Source organism: Capsella rubella, unplaced genomic scaffold (assembly GCF_000375325.1).
Source record: "Capsella rubella cultivar Monte Gargano unplaced genomic scaffold, Caprub1_0 scaffold_3, whole genome shotgun sequence".
Taxonomy (NCBI): Eukaryota; Viridiplantae; Streptophyta; class Magnoliopsida; order Brassicales; family Brassicaceae; genus Capsella; species Capsella rubella.
In genome coordinates this window covers 14,631,420-14,651,854 of record NW_006238921.1, presented here as the reverse complement: position 1 = coordinate 14,651,854, position 20,435 = coordinate 14,631,420, and the positions used below count along the sequence as shown (strand labels likewise).

Here is a 20,435-nt window from a genome sequence, read left to right as displayed (position 1 = left end):
AGTTGTAATTCTCATACTTAATCATATCATTGCCTAATCCAAATATTTGTTTTTTCTAATTAGTCAAACAATGTTATCAGTTTTATTGGGAAAGTGATAAAAGAATGGGAAAATTGTCAATTACGTTGCGCCTCTCATCTCTATTGGCCCGCACCAGCTGTTTAAAGACCCGCCGGCGTGCACATCATTTATTCGGCCACGTCAACGTTTTGTGATTTGTAATTAAACAAATTTTCAACTTTGATAAACTCAATTTCGTTTTTATAATTATAATCAGTCCTCTTGGTACTATATATATATATATATATATATATATATATATATATATATATATATATTCTAGCAGTAGTTGAATTGTTTTTAATCCGACTAATGGGACTCATTTCACAATAAATTACTATTTGATTAGAATTCATCTATAGCTATTTTTAACATATCTTAACTATGATAAGTCTTTTTTAATAACTCTGATTGACTAGAATTTGATTACTACATAAAATTTGGATTTATTCCAGCTTTGTTAGGTTGGTGATAGACATGCAAATTTGATTTGTTTTTAAATTTTTTTCTTAAAGTAAAGTTATTTAATCAAATTATAAACATTCCATATAAATTTATTGTGAAGCAATTTCTTGTTTTTTTCTCCCCTCTCTCTCTAACGAACTTTTACCAAACATTGAGTATTTGCATTTTATCCTATGTTTTGTCTGGATTTGGTGTTACATATTCTATGTTTTTTTTATGTTTGATCAAACTTTTTAATCAGATACGTACATGATTGGATCAACTTATCAATATGCACCAACCCAGTTTTATCCACATTATAATACATCTTCAGACCAATCAAACCGGATTAAACCGATCGGAATCGCGACCGGCGATTAAGTTCAGACCATAATAAACATAAGGAGTGGCATGTAACAGTAATTATTAAGAAAAACAAGGGTAAAGTTCTCGAGTTCGCCAGCCAACCACATGGCTTCGTTTATCTTCCTTCTTCAAATAAAAATTCGAGTTTATTTCTTTAAGCAGTCGCCACTTTACTCTTTTCTTCTTAAGTAGTAAAAATTAAACGACACTTCTCCTCTAAATCCCTTTTCTCTCTCTCTAAACTCTCTCAATCACAGTACAGAGAGATTATACACAACACAGCTCTCTCTCTCTCTGTTCATTGTTGAGTCGATTCGAATTTGGAGTGTGTTGGTGTAGTTCCGATTAGAGATTGAAGCAGATCTGAAGGGAGTAGAGTCAGATCGGAATCGTCGGTTGGTAAACATGGAGGAAGCTTTAGAAATGGCGAGGGCCAAGGATACAAAGGAGCGCATGGCGGCTGTGGAACGGCTGCATCAACTTCTCGAAGCTTCTAGGAAGAGTTTGAGCCCTGCGGAAGTGACGTCACTTGTTGATTGTTGTTTGGATCTCCTCAAGGATAGTAATTTTAGAGTCTCTCAAGGTGCGCTTCAAGCGCTTGCTTCTGCCGCTGTGCTCGCCGGTGAGCATTTGAAGCTTCATTTGAATGCCCTTGTTCCTGCCGTTGTCGAGCGCCTCGGTGATAGTAAGCAACCTGTTAGGGATGCTGCGAGGCGGTTGCTCACGACTCTTATGGAGGTCCAGATTTTACTAACATTCGAATTGTTTATTGACGGAATTTGCATTGGCTTCTTAGTTTAGTGTTTCTTTTTTTGTTTTTAGGTTTCGTCTCCGACGATTATAGTTGAAAGAGCGGGTTCGTATGCTTGGATGCATAAGAGTTGGAGAGTTAGAGAAGAGTTTGCGCGTACTGTTACATCAGCTATTGGTCTTTTTGCATCTACGGAACTTCCTCTTCAGCGTGTTATACTTGCTCCGGTATCTCTATCTCTCCCTTTGGAAGCTAGTTGGCTAGAATATGAATTATGGTTTCGTTCTATTGAATTGAATTTAAACTGATCGTGAGTATTCGTTTGTTTTATCAGATACTTCAGATGTTAAATGACCCTAATCAAGCTGTTAGGGAAGCTGCAATTTTGTGCATTGAGGTAAAAGTTTGTACCATCCTTTTCTTCAACTCGTTTTCAACTACTTAAGTGACGATTTCTTGTTTACAGCTCAGCTGTTAAAAGCCGTTCTTTTTATTTATTCATTAAGGCAGACTCTCCCCTAATTATCATTATTTATGACTGAGATAGTAAGTACTTAGTAGTGTATACATTCAATTTTGAGTGCTGTTTGAGTAGAGAACTTCTTCCTCTCTGGCTATATGTCTATTTGTTTTAGAGAATCCATAGAATTTAGGATCCAGATGCTCTATTTCGTGTTCGATGATAATATCATAATTCTTGTTTTTCTCAGGAGATGTATATGCAAGGTGGGTCTCAGTTTCGAGAAGAGCTTCAGCGCCACCATCTTCCATCATACATGGTAAATCTCAGATTTAGATTAATCCATATGCAAGAATGCATAATGCATATTACTAGTTTTCATCTGCATCTTAACTTAGTGTACTTTGATAGAGAATAATATGGCTTCTGTCATGGGGCACTCTTTGCTACTACTCTTTCTCTTGTTTTAATCAGGTGAAGGACATTAATGCTAGACTAGAACGTATTGAGCCACAACAGCGTTCTACAGAACCCCGTAGTGGTCACCATGTTGTTAATGAGGTTAAGGCATCAAGTGTCAATCCCAAAAAGAGCAGTCCCAGGGCAAAGGCTCCCACAAGAGAGAACTCTTTATTTGGGGGTGAAAATCTTGCTCTCAATTATTAAAGTCTAAAACTTGGTGTTGTAATATTTCCATCTCGGCTGACTGGTTCTGTACATGTTCATTTCAGGAGATCCCGACATCACTGAAAAACCCATTGACCCCATCAAAGTGTACTCAGAGAAGGAGTTGATACGAGAATTTGAGAAAGTTGCTGCAACACTTGTCCCAGAGAAAGACTGGTCATTGCGTATTTCAGCTATGCGGAGGGTTGAAGGACTTGTTGCAGGAGGTACTACGTCTATACTTTTTGTCTGTTTATCTTTGAAACTAAGTTTCATTTGATTTGATTGTGTCCAATGATATTTTCTTACAGCAGCAGGGGAAATTTCTTGTATTTAATCTCATGAAATCTTTTTATTTCTGTTGAAGGTGCGACTGATTACTCTTGCTTTCGAGGTCTCTTGAAACAACTTGTTGGTCCCTTAAGTACTCAATTAGCGGACCGGAGATCTACCATTGTTAAGCAGGTTAGCGAAATTTTCGATTTGATATTGTCATTATTAGGATTGACAATGTATTGTGATTCTTTTTTCCTTGTAAAACATAATTGATAAGTTGGCAACTAGGTGACATATTCCATTTTCACTGAATACTTAATTTATAGAAAGTTCATATTTTTTCTACGCCAACACCGTTTATCTTTGTAAATCTTATATTCATTATAGCCAGAAAAGACATTTTGCTAGTAGATACAATTCCAATAGGCCAGTAGGGGTGAACGGTGTATAAGATTAATGCATCCTATCTTATGTAGTTTTGATAACCATTTTTGCCATTGCCTTTTCCTTCATATCCTGTTTCTCGTGTTTGTAGGCCTGTCATCTATTGTGTCTCTTATCAAAAGAGTTACTCGGAGATTTTGAAGCATGCGCTGAGATGTTTATTCCAGTAAGCTTAATGTCCTCGCATTTACTGCCATTACATTTAACACATACACATTCTTGTTAATATTAGTATATGGTTATCAGGTGCTTTTCAAGCTGGTTGTGATCACTGTGCTTGTAATTGCCGAATCTGCTGATAACTGCATAAAAACGGTAAATTATTAGCTTGCTTATTTTGGTTTCTAGAACCTGGCCTGCTCGTCTAAGTTTTATGCTTACACAGATGGTTTCTTGCTATTCCAGATGCTGCGTAACTGCAAAGCTGCCCGTGTACTTCCTCGGATAGCTGAATCAGCAAAACATGACCGTAATGCAATTCTGCGAGCAAGGTAAGCCGGAGGTTCTGTATCAAATTTATAATTTGTGGTGTTCCGAAAATTGATCCCAATTTTTTAATACAGATGTTGTGAATATGCATTGTTAACACTCGAACATTGGCCTGATGCTCCAGAAATTCAGCGATCAGTTGATCTATATGAAGATCTGATTAGATGCTGTGTTGCAGATGCTATGAGTGAGGTAGGTTTGTGGTACTATTTTCCATAGGACCAGATGTTATGCTGCAAATGCTATGAAGTAGGTTTATGGTTCCTTGGGTATCTCTGTGGTAAGGCAGTTATTAGGATGGAATGCAACTTTACATGGGATGTATGTTTTGAGTCAATAGTATCAAATGATTTGTAGTGTTGTTTTTTTAATGCCCATCTATCTCTTTCCCATGTGCCATTGAAAGCTATAAATATACTGAATAACAGGTACGAGCAACTGCTAGAATGTGCTACAGAATGTTTGCAAAAACTTGGCCTGATCGTTCTCGTCGTTTGTTTTCCTCCTTTGACCCTGTCATTCAAAGGGTAAGGCTTATCAACTCTCTATATTTTTCTTAATAGCATCAATGAGTATAATAAGGCATTCTATTTGTTCTCAGCTAATAAATGAAGAAGATGGTGGAATTCATAGGAGACACGCCTCACCTTCTGTCCGTGAGAGGCATTCCCAGCCTTCATTTTCTCAGACGTCTGCTCCATCTAATCTACCTGGATATGGAACATCAGCTATAGTTGCTATGGATAGAAGTTCAAATTTATCAACTGGAGGATCTCTTTCTTCTGGGTTACTTCTTTCGCAATCAAAAGATGTCAATAAAGGTTCTGAACGTAGTCTTGAAAGTGTGTTACAGTCAAGCAAGCAGAAGGTCAGTGCAATTGAAAGTATGCTCCGAGGACTGCATATATCTGATAGACAGAATCCTGCAGCCCTTCGTTCAAGTAGTTTGGATCTAGGTATTGAGTTTCTTTCCTTACGAGAGCATAGTTTGTTTTTGAAACGTCCTTCAACGTGAGTTGAGATATCTTTGCGCAGCTAATTTGTACTCTTTTTCCCCTAGTGCAGGAGTTGACCCTCCATCGTCTCGTGATCCTTCTTTCCATGCTGCTGTTCCAGCATCCAATAGTCACACAACTAGCGCAACTGCGGAATCAACGCATAGCATCAACAAAGGCAGTAATCGCAATGGCAGCCTTGGTTTGTCAGATATCATCACCCAAATTCAAGCTTCAAAGGACTCAGGAAGATCATCATACCGTGGTAATTTGTTGTCCGAGTCTCATCCTACCTTTTCATCCTTGACAGCGAAACGGGTCTCAGAGAGAAATGAGAGAAGTTCGCTTGAGGAAAACAACGATGCCAGAGAGGCGAGGCGGTTTATGGCAGGTCATTTTGACCGACAGCAGATGGAAAACGCTTATAGAGATATGACTTTCAGGGAATCAAACGCTAGCCATGTTCCCAATTTCCAGAGGCCACTTTTGAGGAAGAATGTCGGGGGAAGAATGTCCGCTGGCAGGAGGAGGAGTTTTGATGATAGCCAACTCCAAGTTGGTGATATGTCAAATTATGTTGATGGTCCAGCTTCCCTTAACGAAGCCCTTAACGACGGACTGAACTCAAGTTCTGATTGGTGTGCTAGAGTTGCAGCTTTTAATTTTCTCCAAACTCTGCTGCAACAAGGCCCAAAAGGGGCTCAAGAAGTAATTCAAAGTTTTGAGAAAGTAATGAAACTGTTTCTCCGGCACTTAGATGATCCTCACCACAAGGTGGCACAAGCAGCACTGTCAACACTTGCGGATCTTATACCATCTTGCCGAAAGCCTTTTGAGAGCTACATGGAAAGAGTCCTACCCCATGTGTTTTCACGGCTAATCGATCCTAAAGAGGTAGTTAGACAACCCTGCTCCTCAACGTTGGAAATTGTCAGCAAAACCTACAGTGTGGATTCCCTTTTACCTGCATTGCTTCGTTCACTGGATGAACAGAGATCACCAAAGGCTAAATTAGCTGTAATTGAATTTGCCATCAACTCCTTCAACAGGTACGCTGGTAACCCTGAAATTTCGGGTAATAGTGGCATCTTAAAGTTGTGGCTGGCAAAGTTGACGCCATTAACCCGTGACAAAAATACCAAGTTGAAAGAAGCTTCCATTACTTGCATCATATCTGTTTACAATCATTATGATTCTGCGGGACTGCTAAATTACATTCTTAGTTTGTCGGTTGAGGAGCAAAACTCTCTGAGAAGAGCACTGAAACAATACACTCCCCGCATCGAGGTAGACCTATTAAACTATATGCAGAGTAAAAAAGAAAAACAGAGAATAAAGTCTTATGATCCATCTGATGCCGTTGGGACATCGTCTGAAGAAGGATATGCTGGTGCCTCCAAGAAGAATATCTTCCTTGGACGGTATTCTGGGGGTTCAGTTGATAGTGATAGTGGCAGGAAGTGGAGTTCTTCCCAAGATCCAACAATGATCACTGGTGGTGTTGGTCAAAGTGTTTCTAGTGGAACCCAGGACAAGCTATATCAGAACCTAAGGACTGGGATCAGTTCTGCTAGTGATCTGTTGAACCCCAAGGATTCTGATTACACATTTACTTCAGCTGGCCAGAATTTGATATCAAGAACTAGCCCTAATGGAAGCTCAGACAACATGGAAAACTTGGATGACTTATCTCCACCACATTCGGAGAAAAATGGTCTGAATCTGACAAGCGCTGATTCCTTAGAAAGAAGACATGAAAATGAGGTCTCTCGCGAATTAGATTTAGGTCAGTACATGCTTGCATCTATTAAGGTCAGCCCAACGCCGGAATCTGGACCTAGCATTCCTCAGATTCTACATATGGTTAGTAACTATTGTCACATCTGTTAAATGTCGTTATCTTTTTCCCTCTGGTACCAAATAGCATATCTGATGTTTGTGCTTTCACAGATCAACGGGAGTGATGGAAGCCCTTCTTCAAGCAAGAAATCTGGACTCCAGCAATTAATTGAAGCCTCTGTAGCTAATGAGGAATCAGTTTGGACCAAGGTATACCTAATGAACCCTGGTTCCACTAGTTGGAGTAATTAGTAGTGACATTTATATCTATATTACAGTTCTACTGTTAAGATCTTAAGTACATGAAAGTTACAAGGCTTAATAAGATTGGGTAAGATAAGAAAATGTGTTGGTAAACTCTGTTGGTGGGATAAATTTAACAATGATGGATAAATAGATCTCTAACATATAAGTGCTGCAGCTAAAAACTTAGCATGCCAAACCATGAATTCACTAGTTGTGGGTTTTGTTAGTGATTCTCATTCATTTTGTCGTTGAAAGTCAGAAGTAGTCTATTCTTGATAGTTGCTTTTGCCGTGTACACTTGCTTATTAATCCTAATGGATATTCCTCCTACTTTTCTATTCCCAGTACTTCAATCAAATTTTGACAGTTGTTCTTGAAGTGCTTGATGACGAAGATTTTTCGATCAGAGAGCTTGCTCTTTCGCTGATTTCTGAAATGCTAAAAAGCCAGGTTTGTTCCTTACTTAGCCTCATCAGTCAATCATCTCTATCACGTTAAGGGTGGCTCTGTGAAATTACAAACGCCTTTTCTTACTTGTATATATCTTGCTTATTAATTTCAGAAAGATGCCATGGAAGATTCTGTTGAAATAGTGATTGAAAAGCTGCTTCATGTCTCAAAGGACACTGTTCCAAAAGTAACGATTACACGCTCAAACCTTATTCTTGTGGATCGACCCCTTTCTATATTTGTCCAGATCTCATATGATAATACCGTTTCAGGTTTCCACTGAAGCTGAGCAATGTCTGACCACTGTTTTGTCTCAATACGATCCTTTCAGATGCTTAAGTGTATGTACTTAGAGTTCTCCATTTTTCACGGCCTCATTTGGTTTTATGCTTTGTTTCTTCTAGTTGATTAGTCTAAGCAAAATATGTTTTTGTTTCAGGTTATTGTCCCATTATTGGTGACAGAAGATGAGAAAACTCTCGTTGCTTGCATAAATTGTTTAACGAAGGTAAGATTTCTGAATTTTACAGTATATCGGAGTTTTCCCAGATTGTTAGTACCAAGTCACATATAGACATAATCATCAGGTCTCACTGATAGAGTTTCATTGGTTCTTGTGTACAGCTTGTGGGTAGGCTCTCGCAAGAGGAGTTAATGGATCAATTGCCGTCTTTTTTGCCTGCGGTTTTTGAAGCATTTGGTAACCATAGCGCAGATGTTCGCAAGGTAAAGGAATTGAAAGAAAAAAAACTTTTTTAAGTATTCTACACATACAAGTACCTTGAGACTTACGAAATCGGATAAGATAATACAAGTAAATATCTGAGCTCGTTTGGGATTTGTGTGTGTTGCAGACAGTGGTGTTCTGTCTGGTAGACATCTATATAATGCTTGGGAAAGCATTTTTGCCGTATTTGGAAGGCCTAAGCAGCACGCAGGTTCGTCTGGTGACCATCTACGCGAACCGGATCTCGCAGGCCAGAACCGGAGCCCCTATCGATGCGAACACCTGACGAGCTGCTGCGTGTACTCATCGTTCATTGGGGGTTTCTATTGTGTGTTGGGGTCATCATATTCATTATTGTTTATTTTGTATATGGGTGTGTGTTTTCTTGTGTTTCATTTTTTTGGGTGTAATCTTGCCATTTTGTTACACTGTGTGGTCTATTTTGGCTTTGTTTTTGGGAAATGTATTTATTGCTTTCCTCTACGTAGGACAACAACAAAAAAAAAAAAAAAAAAAATTATCTTCTAAATTTTATAAAACTTCGCATCATCGATCAGTGAACAAAACAAAAATATATGCTGAATTATCGGAACATCGGCCAGTCTGAATATTATCAGAAATTGTAAAATATAAATTCTAGTTTATAAGTTATTACTAATTTTTTTTTGAGAATTTTTGAAAAATACCCCTTTAGGTGTATCCCTTTTTAAAAATACCTCCTTTATCTATCCATTTTCAAAAGTACCCCTATTTAAATATAAAAAATTATAAAGTTTTATATAGTTTATAAGGTACTTCTATATAATAACTACTATTGGGAGATTCAATATAAATATTTAAAAATGTTTTAAATAGTTTTTAATCGTTTTTATAAGTTTTATAAGGTTTTTAAATGGTTTTTAAAAGGGTTTATACAGTTTTTATAAGGTTTTTATATGGTTTTTATAATTTATTTTTACGCTATTTATGAAAGATATATAAATTTTTATACACATATAAAAGTAATTTGTGTATATATTTATAAGCTTACACACATATTTGGATAAATTTCAATATTTTTAATGGTCTTTTTTATAAAGTTTGAAAATGGGGTATTTTTAAAAAGAGGTATATGAAAAGGAGTATTTTTGAAATTCCCCCTTTTTTTTTTTCTTTTTTCTTTCTGAATATTTCATTATAAGCTTCTAGCTTTCACAAACATATCAAAAAAGTGTACCGTAACGTATCTCTCTTCAATGAACGCTTCATGTAATCATGAAGGGTAGTTCGCAGCCACATGATTATCCACAATCCTGCCTTATTACGTTTTGCGCAATTAGGAGTGCTCTTTTGTTAGCACTTCACAGTTCTTTAGGAAGCCTCCGAAAAGGATTTAAGGCTTCCAAAATAATTTCTGATTGGTATTTGAAAGAAGGCCAAACCAGAGGTTGAGAAACCGCTTCAAGAAGGTCTTTTGTCTAGACTGCGAATATGACCCTTCTTATCTTAAGACTTCTAATACTTTCGATAGCCCATAGCCAACAACTCAGTTCAACATCATTTCTGGAATTAATAGAGCTAAAGGCTCTTCTGCTATGGAGTAGGGACTTTACTTCTGAATTTCTCAAAACCCACGCTGCACCAACCAGTTATAACCAAAATATGTTTTAGTTCAAAATATAAATATAAGATTACTTTGGAGGAGGGTCTTATCGCAAGCGCTCAACTCGTGCGTTCCATTAACAAAGACTACAAAGTTATGAGCAAAAACCAAATCAATCATCTCTCTTCGCTGCCACTACGCAAACAAGTTTTGTCATCTTTTCATATGTATTGGTTTATTACTCTCATGGATCCCATTTATTTATTTCATTTCTGCAGTGTTTTAGATCAGTATTGTTTTATATACATTTTTCCTTGTTTGTCCACCAAAATTACATCTCAACAACCAAACAAAAGAAAAAACCTAATGTAGAAACGTTCCAAATTTTCCACATTAAGTTTTATAAATGTTTGGAAAATTTTGATCATGTTCACTAAATTAATTTTTGAGAAATGCCCATTTTGGTCTACCCTTTTTAAAAATACCTCTCTTTTCTATCCATTTTCAAAATACCCTTTTTCAAATATGAAAAATTATAAATTATTATATGATTGATAAGGTACATCAAGATCATCATTACTACTGGGAGACTAAATCCAAATATTTATAAGGTTTTAAAAGGTTCTAAACGGCATTTATAATGTTTTTATAAGGTTTTTAAAAGGTTTACAAGGTTTTTAAACTATTTTTAAAAGGTATTTATACGGTATTTATAAAATATATATGTAAATTTACACACATATAAAGATAATTTGTGTCTTTAAATATAAGCTTACACATAGTTTTTTGATAAATTTTAAAATTTATAGTGATTTTTTGATAAAATTAGAAAGAATGTTATTTTTAAAAAGTGGTATTGGAAAATGGGTATTTTTGAAATTCTTCCTTAATTTTATCGTATTTTCAAAATTTAAGATGTTTGTAATAGTTTTAGGAGAGTAAAATATGCACCTATATATTTTTAAAAATTATTAAAAGAATTTTAAATATATTTTATAACTAACGTTAAAACGGTCAGATATTTATTCCTAAAATAGTAGTATCAAATTAAAGAAATTAAAATATTAAAAAAAAAAGAGAGAGAGAGAAATAATTGGGGGAAGTTCAATAATTACCCTCTCGTGGAGGAACATAGCACGATGAGAGACAGCGAGAGCCCTGCCTTGTCTTCCTTCCCCCCTCCTTCCATCTATTTTTATGCTTTTCTCAAAAGGATTCTTACAGATTTTGCCGGGACAAATTTTACGAACGTACCATTTTGACTAAAATCTTATAAATTTGCTATTTTTAAACTTTAAAAATGTTTATTTTTCGTTTTTTTTTTTGCAAAAAAAATATTTTATAATAAATACTAAACTCTAAAGACAATTAAAACCGACTAAACCTAAACATAACGAATAAAATAAGTATTTAATCACATTTTTCTAATTTGAAAAATGACAAATCCATAAAATTTTACAAAAAAAATAGCAAAACCAAAGATGCCATAGCAAAAAGTCTTCAATGATTAATTGACTCTTCTCAAAATTCATCCATTTGCTTACACAACTTAATTTTATTTGCAAAACTACTACTATTTCACAACTTCTCATTTTTTAATTTTCTCATTTTTTATCACATAATTTTTGTTTGCTTTTATATGCTTCACTTCAAATTGTGTGCTCAATTTAAAATTCTACTAATAGTTTTTTCATATTTAGCTAATCGATACATTGGTATAGAGATAAACAGAAGTGGTAAGAAATAGGAAGGTGTGGGCAAATGATTCCCCAACCACCGCCGAAATAGTTTTTCAATTTTCCCAAAAAAAGAATGATATCATAAAGTTCAGATCCAAAGATATATACAAATATACAATGCATTTATAATTAAATATTTACTATAATATAATATTTTGGTCCACCTTATCTTATACGATTACTATATTCGTATTAAATTTGTAATTATTGTATCTTTATTATAAACATATATATAAATAGCAAAATGTCGCAATCAAATATCATTTTCGTCATCATTTTTTTTTCTGTCAACCAATATTGTCATCATTTCTCTACTTGTAAATTTTTTGTTGTTGTCAATCATTTCTACTAGTTATTTAATTCATCACTAGTAGTCTATGAGACTCTATGCTATATAATATTAACATTTTTATCAGAAAAACTATATTTTTATATTTTTGACACAAATGTTAGATAATAGTTACTGATTTTAAGCTTCGAATTGTTTAAACTGAATTCAAGTATTCATTCAAATCTATCTACATATATATATATATATATATATATTTACTCTTAAAACATAAAACTATTATATGATGATCGGATCAGATCTTATAAACCTACTAACTGTAGTCTGTACTTTGTACAGTTGTACTTATAATGACGTCAATGTATTATTATCCAAAATTTGAAGTAATGAATATTGATATTATTGCATGTCATAACAAAAACAAACGATATGCTATATAATCACTATTGGGAGACTGTTAATTAGTATTGCTTAAAATAATACATGTTGAGCTTACGGTATGGTACGTGCAAGTGTGAGTGCGACCTAATAAAGTATTATTAGGGTGTGATTATCTGAAAAGAGCATTGTCTTATGCAAATGATTAATGTGTTATTGGTATATAGATATGGTTATCGTTTCCTTAAACCCAACACGCTAATTTTAATATTTAAAGCTAATAGTATTGGTATTAACTAGTACTAATATACTAATCTCTGATAATGACAAAGCGGTTATTTTATTCATCTAATTATACACCTTTTATTACAAAGCTAGCTACCAAATCTGATTATAAAGATCATCAAGTAGTAGAGTATGATTTTTTTTCTCTAAATAATTTGTAATATTGTTATCGGTAATTAACAATTTAATAATCCCCCCTCTTCCCTTAATTAAAACCCTAAAAACTTTAGTCTCGATATGTTTTAGTTCTTATACACTTCCTACAAGATCATAATTTTGGTAGATAAAGAAAGTTCTATATCCGCACGAGCATAGTAGAGTCTGTCTATAAAACCAGATATGATCATTTTCAGAATATATTGCATATAACATAAATTTTCTACTATCAATCTAAAAAATGGGGGAAATATATTGTTATATAATCAAATAGTTATCTTATGACTTATCATCGGGAATATTAGAGTAATTGTATATGTTTTGTGTGTTTTCATTTGAATGTTATTTTGATAGTTGTAAATCAAAATATTGTTTTCGATGTTTACAAAACAAATTTAGCGCATAACACATATATAACCGCAAACGTTGTATCAATAATATATATGGAAACAAATATATGTATGTATATTATTATGTCTAGATCTGAATAAAGCATATTATAATTTAAATTGGGTCTCATAAATCATTGAGGTTTCCAACTTCTGTCTTAATAATAGTTTGTCCCCACAAAGCGCAAGGAGTCCATATCTCTGATCCTCTTTGTTCTTTCTCCTCTACTTGGATTTATAAAACTTACAATATAATTTCCACATATCAATGATGATAAAATGTTTACATTTTGATAGATTTAACATGAAAACAGGAAGAGAGATATATATACAATTAAGCTAATTAAAAACACTAGCTCTAATTAATTCAAACTTGGGTCCAATAATATTTCTCTTCTTCATAACTAGATGTTGAATGGGGGATAAAATATTTTGTTTAAATCTTTTAAAGTACTATATTCTAAAAGTAAAATAAACAATATTTATACTATCTTTATATTAAAAATTAAAGAGAAAATTCAAGATAAAAACAAAAATCTCAGTGAGGGCAAAAAAAAAGAAAGAAAAATCTATCCCAAATTATAATATTATATCCATGAAGAGTTGATGATAATGCCGTTTTACAGTACGGATGGTAATGAAAAAGAAGGAGACTGATTATATTAATTAAAGAAGACACACTGTCATCATCTTTACTCACACATATTTTTGTTTTTATTGTTCAAATTCAAAGGTTGCACAAGTTTCAATCCACACAGGCACACACTACACATAATAAATATTTTTACAACTAGATAGAGAAGAAAAAAGAAGAAGAAGACTTTTATCTTATATATATAATTTATAACTTGGTTAAAGTTAGTTGATACAATAGTAAATGCGACACTCTGAGAGAGTCACGAAGAGGCAAAAAAAAAAAAAAAAACCAAACTCCAAAGTGAGACAAAAGGACAAGAACACAAAGAAGAAGAAAGGAAAGAAATTTTATCACATTCTCTAAAAAAAAGGCACGAAATTTTATAAAAATCGACTCAGACAACTTTTTTTTTCTTTTTTTCGACTGAATAATGCATTATAAACTTCAATAGAGATATATTTCTATATTAAAGGGTTTATCTCTGTCTGAAGCCTATCCACCTCAATTCTCTAGGTTAGATATGTATATAGGATAACCTGAGACAGTAATATATATAAAGTATATATGTTTATGTTTCTTCAGTGATTAGTAATCCTCTTGGCTCTCTGGGTATTACTACTACACTCCTACTCTTTTGGATCTTTCTGTCTTCTTTCTTTATATTATTACTTATTAATATATATATACATAACCCAGAAGTAGTAGAAAGAAGAAGGAGAAGAAGATAACTTTGTTTTTTTTTTTAATTCTCATCATCATCATCGTCATCTTTGTGGATATAGAGATAGAGAGATATGCATCATTTCGTACCAGACTTCGATACAGATGATGATTATGTCAACAACAACAACACTTGTTCTTCTTCATCTTTGACTCTTCCTAGAAAATCCATTTCTATGTATGTTTCTTTTCATCTTTCTTCTTATGTAAAGTTGCTATTTTTTTTATTTTCAAGATCTGAGTTTATTTTTCTATCTATCTATTTAGGAGAGGTGGTGAAGCAGCTGATGATGATAATGATCTTATGGAGCTTTTATGGCACAACGGTCAAGTTGTTGTTCATAACCAGAGACTTCACCACAACAACAACAACACCAAGAAGCCTTCTCCTTCTCCTTCTCCTACACCAAAGCTTCTTCACCCATCTTCTATGCAGCAGCAACCTCAACCGTCAGATCAGAATCTTTTTATTCAGGAAGATGAGATGTCCTCTTGGCTTCATTATCCTCTCCGTGAAGATGATGACTTCTGCTCAGATCTTCTCTTCTCTTCAGCTTCACCTTCTGTTCCACCCGCACCGACTACTGCTCCCTCTGTCACTGCGGAGAGACAGTTGACGACTCAACCGGTTTCAGCACCGAGACCGCCGGTGCCGTCGTCGTCGCAGAGGCCGCCGGTGAGGAATTTTATGAATTTCTCGAGGCTGAGAGGCGATTTTATTAACGGTAGAGGTGAATCTGGACCGTCGATTTCCAAGGCGGTTGTGAGAGAATCCACGCAGGTGAGTCCTAGCGGCGGTGGTTGTGCGACACCGTCGTCGGCGTTTAGTGAATCTGGTTTAACTCGGCGGACGGATGGTACTGAAAACTGCTCCGCCGTCATAGCTGGAGGCGGATTTAATCGGAAGGGAAAAGCTGTGGCGGCGACGACGAAGATGACGACTACGCCGGCAATTGAGATTCCTGGTACATCTGCTTCTGCGGTGTCGAAGAGCGAAATCGAACCGGAGACGACGGCGGAGAGAAAACGGAAAGAGAGAGAAGCCACTGAGGAAGAAACAGAGTGCCGCAGCGAGGTCAGTCATTAACTATCGTGCGCAGATATGATCTAGCGCATTTTAGTCTGCTTTTATATGTTTCGGCGCATTTTAAATAAATTAATTAACGTTTTTAGTTTGGTGTTTTGTTTTTAACTTGAGGTGCAGGAAACTAAACAAGGACGTGGATCAACAACATCTACCAAGAGATCTCGTGCTGCTGAAGTTCATAATCTCTCTGAAAGGGTACTTTTGTGTGTTTTCTCTCTTTCTTTTTTTGAGTATTCTCTTCTTAACATTAAGATGGAATCTGAAGAGTGTGTGAGGTATTTTGTAACAGAAACGGAGAGATAGGATCAACGAGAGGATGAAAGCTCTGCAAGAACTCATTCCTCGCTGCAACAAGGTCCTTCTTTTTACTCTTTTCACTTTCTCTCTTCTTCAAAGTTATATCTATACATTGATTTGTTGCTGATTTAGTCTTTCTGATTCTCTCAGTCAGACAAAGCTTCCATGCTTGATGAAGCTATTGAGTACATGAAATCTCTACAGCTGCAAATACAGGTCTTTCCTCATACCAAAGCCTTTACCTTTATCAAAAAGTTTAGGAACCAATAGATGATGAAGCCTTTTGTTAAGTCTTTATGTGTCTCTTGTGTTTCAAGTCCATGAAAATTTAATTTTTGTACCTTCCCATGGAAACTCCAGTTTATAACTGAGATTAGTGCAGATGATGTCAATGGGATGTGGTATGATGCCAATGATGTATCCGGGTATGCAACAATACATGCCTCACATGGCCATGGGGATGGGTATGAACCAGCCTCTTCCTCCTCCTTCCTTCATGCCTTTCCCCAATATGTTACCTGCTCAAAGACCACCTTTGCCTACACAAACCCCTATGGGGGACTCTGTATTCTCAGCACCTCAATACCCTGTTCATCCTTCTGACCCATCAAGACTCTTTGTACAGAACCAGCAATGTGATCCAACATCGAGCCAGCCTCAGTATCCGGTTTACATGGATCCCTATCAGCAGTTCCGCAGTGTCCACCCGAGTCAACCACCTCAGTTTCAGGTACTTTACCTCCCATCTATTTCAAACGTAACACTTGTTCTGCTCACAAAAGTCGCAAGGTCTTTATATTTTTTTTATCCTTATAGAATCAAGCAACATCGTACCCAAGTTCAAGCAGGGTAAGTAGTAGCAAGGAATCTGAGGTTCAGGGAAACCACACAAAAGGTTAAAGCCTTGGAGCAGCCAGAGCATCTGTTTTCACAAGCAAACACACACAATTTTGAGAAATTGACAGAGAGACCTAACATGTAAATCGCCATCTCAGATAACGTATCTCGCCTGTTTTTGTTGTTGTTGTTGTTGTTGTTCTCTCTTTCGAGTTTGTAAACTTAGAGAATTGTACATGTCAATATCCAGACATCTAGGAATCAATACATAGAGGTTGCAGAGGATTTAACAGTGAAGAGAATAGATCGAAAGTTAGGTTCATGTACAAACCACAACATCATTCTTTCTTGTCATTTACAAATTTTGACAAAAGCAAGTCTTGATATGCTTCTTCTGAATTCTTGACTAAGCATATCGGTGGTTTTCTGTGGATTTAAGATACAATGCACAAACGAATCCAGCTAAGTGGTTTTCTAAATTGACTTTGCTAAACATTTTGCATTGTATAAAACATTTTGCATTTTGATTTGTTAGGTAATAGTGCATCCTCCTGGCCCTCCAAAGAAGATAGCACTAGACCAGTACTCACCAACCCCTGATCTTGTTTCGACTTTATAACAAGTTGGACTGTTTGAGAATAATACTAAATCTGAAGCTCGTGGACTGTTTGCGAATATTACCATATTTGAAGCTGGTGGACTCGTGTTCTTCTTTTCTGAAACATGATCGATCACTTTAAGTCCATTCACAAAAGCTGCTTTTTTGTAACCCTCTTGTGGGAAATGTCCATTTCCCATGATTGGGCTTGTCCTTTGTCTCACTGCACTATAAACTTCTCCTCCCCAAAATACTCGACTTGCTCCATAAGCTATACCTTCACCATTGAACAATGATCTTGGCCAGTACCCAATAGGCTTGCCTCTTAGCAAAAACCACCAGTTTCCTGTTATATTATCCTGCTTATACAAAAAAGCCACTTATTTATTTGTTGGTTTTATAGAAATTATAACCAAATGAACAACATTTGTAGTCCTTTTGGTTTTGTGTTATGATTTAATGCGATTTTGGTCATATAAACTGAATTTAAACCAAAAATTCATCTATTTGGTTTGGTTCTGATTTGTTGGATTTTCTAAAAAAAATATTCATCTATCTATAAACAATTCTTGTTTTGCATGGTTTAGTTTAACTATTGCAATATGGGTTGGTCGATAATTTTTAAATTGAAGTTTTTATTGGTGAAGATACCAAACTGTCATGTAACTTCCTACTATTTTCATATGTGAGGAATTTGAGAAAATTGGTGCAATATACCTGAAAAATGATGACTCGTAGGATATATTGTTCACCATTATAAGTAGAAACTGGTTTGGCAAGAGTTCCAAGAGCAAATTTGCTACTCACTTGTACAAACCCAGGGCATAACGTATTGTAGCAACCTGTCTTGTTATCCCCATCTGCCTGTCTCCCAATCACAAATTAAGACATTTAATTAACATGTATAGCAGGACCATATGATGAATTACCAAACTTTGGTTATGTCTGAAAGCACTTACGGTCCAATATGTAAACAAACCACTATGATTTTGGTTCACTTTTGGGGACACCTATGGAATATATTTTTTTGACTTTGTTAAGAAATTTCCAAGTAATTTGGGGTTACTTATTTGAATTGTCATGAAATTTCGAAGTAATTTGGTTTTTGACTTACCATTTAGGGTTTGAGTGGCTCTGATACCATGTGAATAAAAGAAGAACAGAGTGTTTTGAGTGAAAATACTTTTTATTAATTCCACTTCATACTTACAAAGAACACAAAGTGTTCATATTTATACTCCTTAGGAACATTCTGGATCCTTGATACAATGTAGGATCTCATTACATCTGTCAATCATCTAGCCACTCTCTTCTGATAGCATAGGACTGAAACGGTTAGATAGTACAATGTTGGGAGAGCCAGCAGGTTTGGTCTGCTGTTCCTTTTGTATAACCTGCAGTTTTGTCTTGTTTTGTTGCAGAGATTGTTGCAGAGAAGAGCTCTGCACATTTGACTTGTTATAATGTTGATGTGGACTGCTGTATGAGGCTTGGGCTTTGCCTTGTTGTTGGACATGAGGCCTTACATTAATACCATCCAGCTGAAATGCTCTGTAAGCTGTCTCTAAGACCGTTCTCGATAGATATACTTGCTAGACTAAGTTGATCAGGTTTGACAGACGGATCCCATATATTTATACTGCCCATTGCTCCATGATTTTCTTTATAGTACTCAGCTATGGCAAACTAATATAATCAAAAGAAGGCAAAAACAAAGATATAAGTGTTAGGGTACTGTTAGGGTCTCAACTATGAGAACAAGAAGTGTTTCTTACATGACGACCAGTCATATCGAAGACGTTTTTGTCTTTTGGATACTTGAATCCTAAGTGTTTCAAACGTTGAATTGGTATAAGATCTTCAAAGTGTAGTTCTTTTAATAATCACTGTCCCAATTGGACAACTTGTGTCGTCATCATCTTGTCGAAACGGCAGAGAACTTGACTTCGGTGAAGTGTCGTTATCTCTTGTCCATTTTGGTATAGATGTAGGCTTCAACTACAAATGCTATGTTAATCCACTAGGAAAAAGAAAAAACAAAGAATCTCTTGATCTTAGCTTTTTACTTGTAGAGTAAACTAAACCTGAATAGAATGGTTCTTGAGCAAAGGGTGATCAAATGCTAGCTGCTTTTGAATGTCGATGCAGTCCAATATATAACCATGTCTCGTCTGTCAAAAACTCAAAAATACAAGGTTAAAAATTTATTGATGTCAATTTCCTTTTCTCCACACAATATATATGTATATGTATATCTTCCAATAATTCTCTAAAAAAAACATTGAAATCTGAAACAATTGAAAGTAACTAACAATTTTTAAAGAAATAATTCTGAAAAATATGTTACCAATCACACTTTAGTTGTTTATAACCACAACCTTTTTCTTGTTCTTGTTTTACCTTTTTATTTTAAAAACCAACTATTTATGACTTTATTTTATTTTCAAACCAAAAGCCTAAATTATTTAAAATCGAAAGTTTAAATTAAAATACTGCATGTAAGTTCAAGTAGCAACCAATCAACCCCAAAGTTTCAATAACAAGAGCCCAAGTAGGTTTACATCATTCACATGCATACTAGATACTACAATACTAGGTTCGGACCCGCGCTACAGCGCGGGGGAAATAATTACATATATATAACTTTTATCGGATTAAAATATGTTACATTTTAATTTTGTTAGAGTGCAGTCGATTACGGTAAATCATATATTTGTATAATAAGTTTAAATAAAATAATAAAGGAAAAAGCGAGTAAATAATCATATACTGAGTTTTGATACAATTAAAAACACGGTGAAAATTTAACAGCACGAAATAATGTTTGTCGATAAATTATTCATTTTGGCCATTTTTGTAGTAAAAGTAGGAATATACGTAAAAATTACATATTTACAATATATTTTTTGAAAGTCCAACCCGTAACAGAATTCATTTCGTAAAAAACATTATTCGTAACTCGTTTTATCATTATAATTGTGATTTTAACAAACTACCCGTGAATTATCTAAAATTTACATATTTTGATATATAATATATTTTATCAATAAAAATTATGTCTCCAAAATTACATTTATATCTTCAAAAAAATATTTCGATATTTTAAATTCTAAAAGTTTTATATATATGAACCTTTTATTTATAATATTTTGAAACTATTTGAAATATTAAATATGCTCATGTAACAATGGTTTTAATATTGGTCATACTTATAATGATTTTAAACCG

The 20,435-nt window shown here is 34.8% G+C and overlaps 2 protein-coding genes and 1 pseudogene across 5 annotated transcripts; 2 read left to right on the top strand and 1 right to left on the bottom strand.

Annotated features, from left to right (window-relative positions):
• Positions 1-1,056: 1,056 nt before the first annotated feature.
• Positions 1,057-8,696, top strand: LOC17891616 (CLIP-associated protein). Its single transcript, XM_006299822.2, has 21 exons — positions 1,057-1,608; positions 1,693-1,848; positions 1,956-2,018; positions 2,332-2,400; positions 2,556-2,721; positions 2,813-2,974; positions 3,115-3,212; positions 3,559-3,633; positions 3,714-3,782; positions 3,873-3,958; positions 4,031-4,148; positions 4,385-4,483; positions 4,558-4,912; positions 5,022-6,814; positions 6,902-7,000; positions 7,382-7,486; positions 7,599-7,673; positions 7,759-7,827; positions 7,926-7,994; positions 8,111-8,212; positions 8,341-8,696. The coding sequence occupies exons 1-21, from the start codon at positions 1,276-1,278 to the stop codon at positions 8,497-8,499; spliced, it is 4,320 nt and encodes a 1,439-aa protein (XP_006299884.1). The 5' UTR covers positions 1,057-1,275; the 3' UTR covers positions 8,500-8,696.
• Positions 8,697-14,387: 5,691 nt separating this feature from the next.
• Positions 14,388-17,000, top strand: LOC17892930 (transcription factor PIF1). Of its 4 annotated transcripts, XM_023785938.1 has the most exons (8): positions 14,388-14,566; positions 14,656-15,463; positions 15,587-15,670; positions 15,765-15,830; positions 15,923-15,988; positions 16,133-16,236; positions 16,398-16,502; positions 16,589-17,000. In XM_023785938.1, exons 1-8 carry the CDS (start codon positions 14,463-14,465, stop codon positions 16,623-16,625), a joined length of 1,374 nt encoding a protein of 457 aa, XP_023641706.1. In that variant the 5' UTR covers positions 14,388-14,462; the 3' UTR covers positions 16,626-17,000. The 4 variants fall into 4 exon arrangements, with proteins under 4 accessions (XP_023641706.1, XP_023641705.1, XP_023641704.1 ...); XM_023785937.1 differs by having other exon boundaries at positions 15,593-15,670; positions 16,155-16,502; XM_023785936.1 differs by having other exon boundaries at positions 16,155-16,502.
• A 140-nt stretch (positions 17,001-17,140) lies between these two features.
• Positions 17,141-19,783, bottom strand: LOC17892017 (annotated as a pseudogene).
• Between the last annotated feature and the right edge of the window lie 652 nt (positions 19,784-20,435).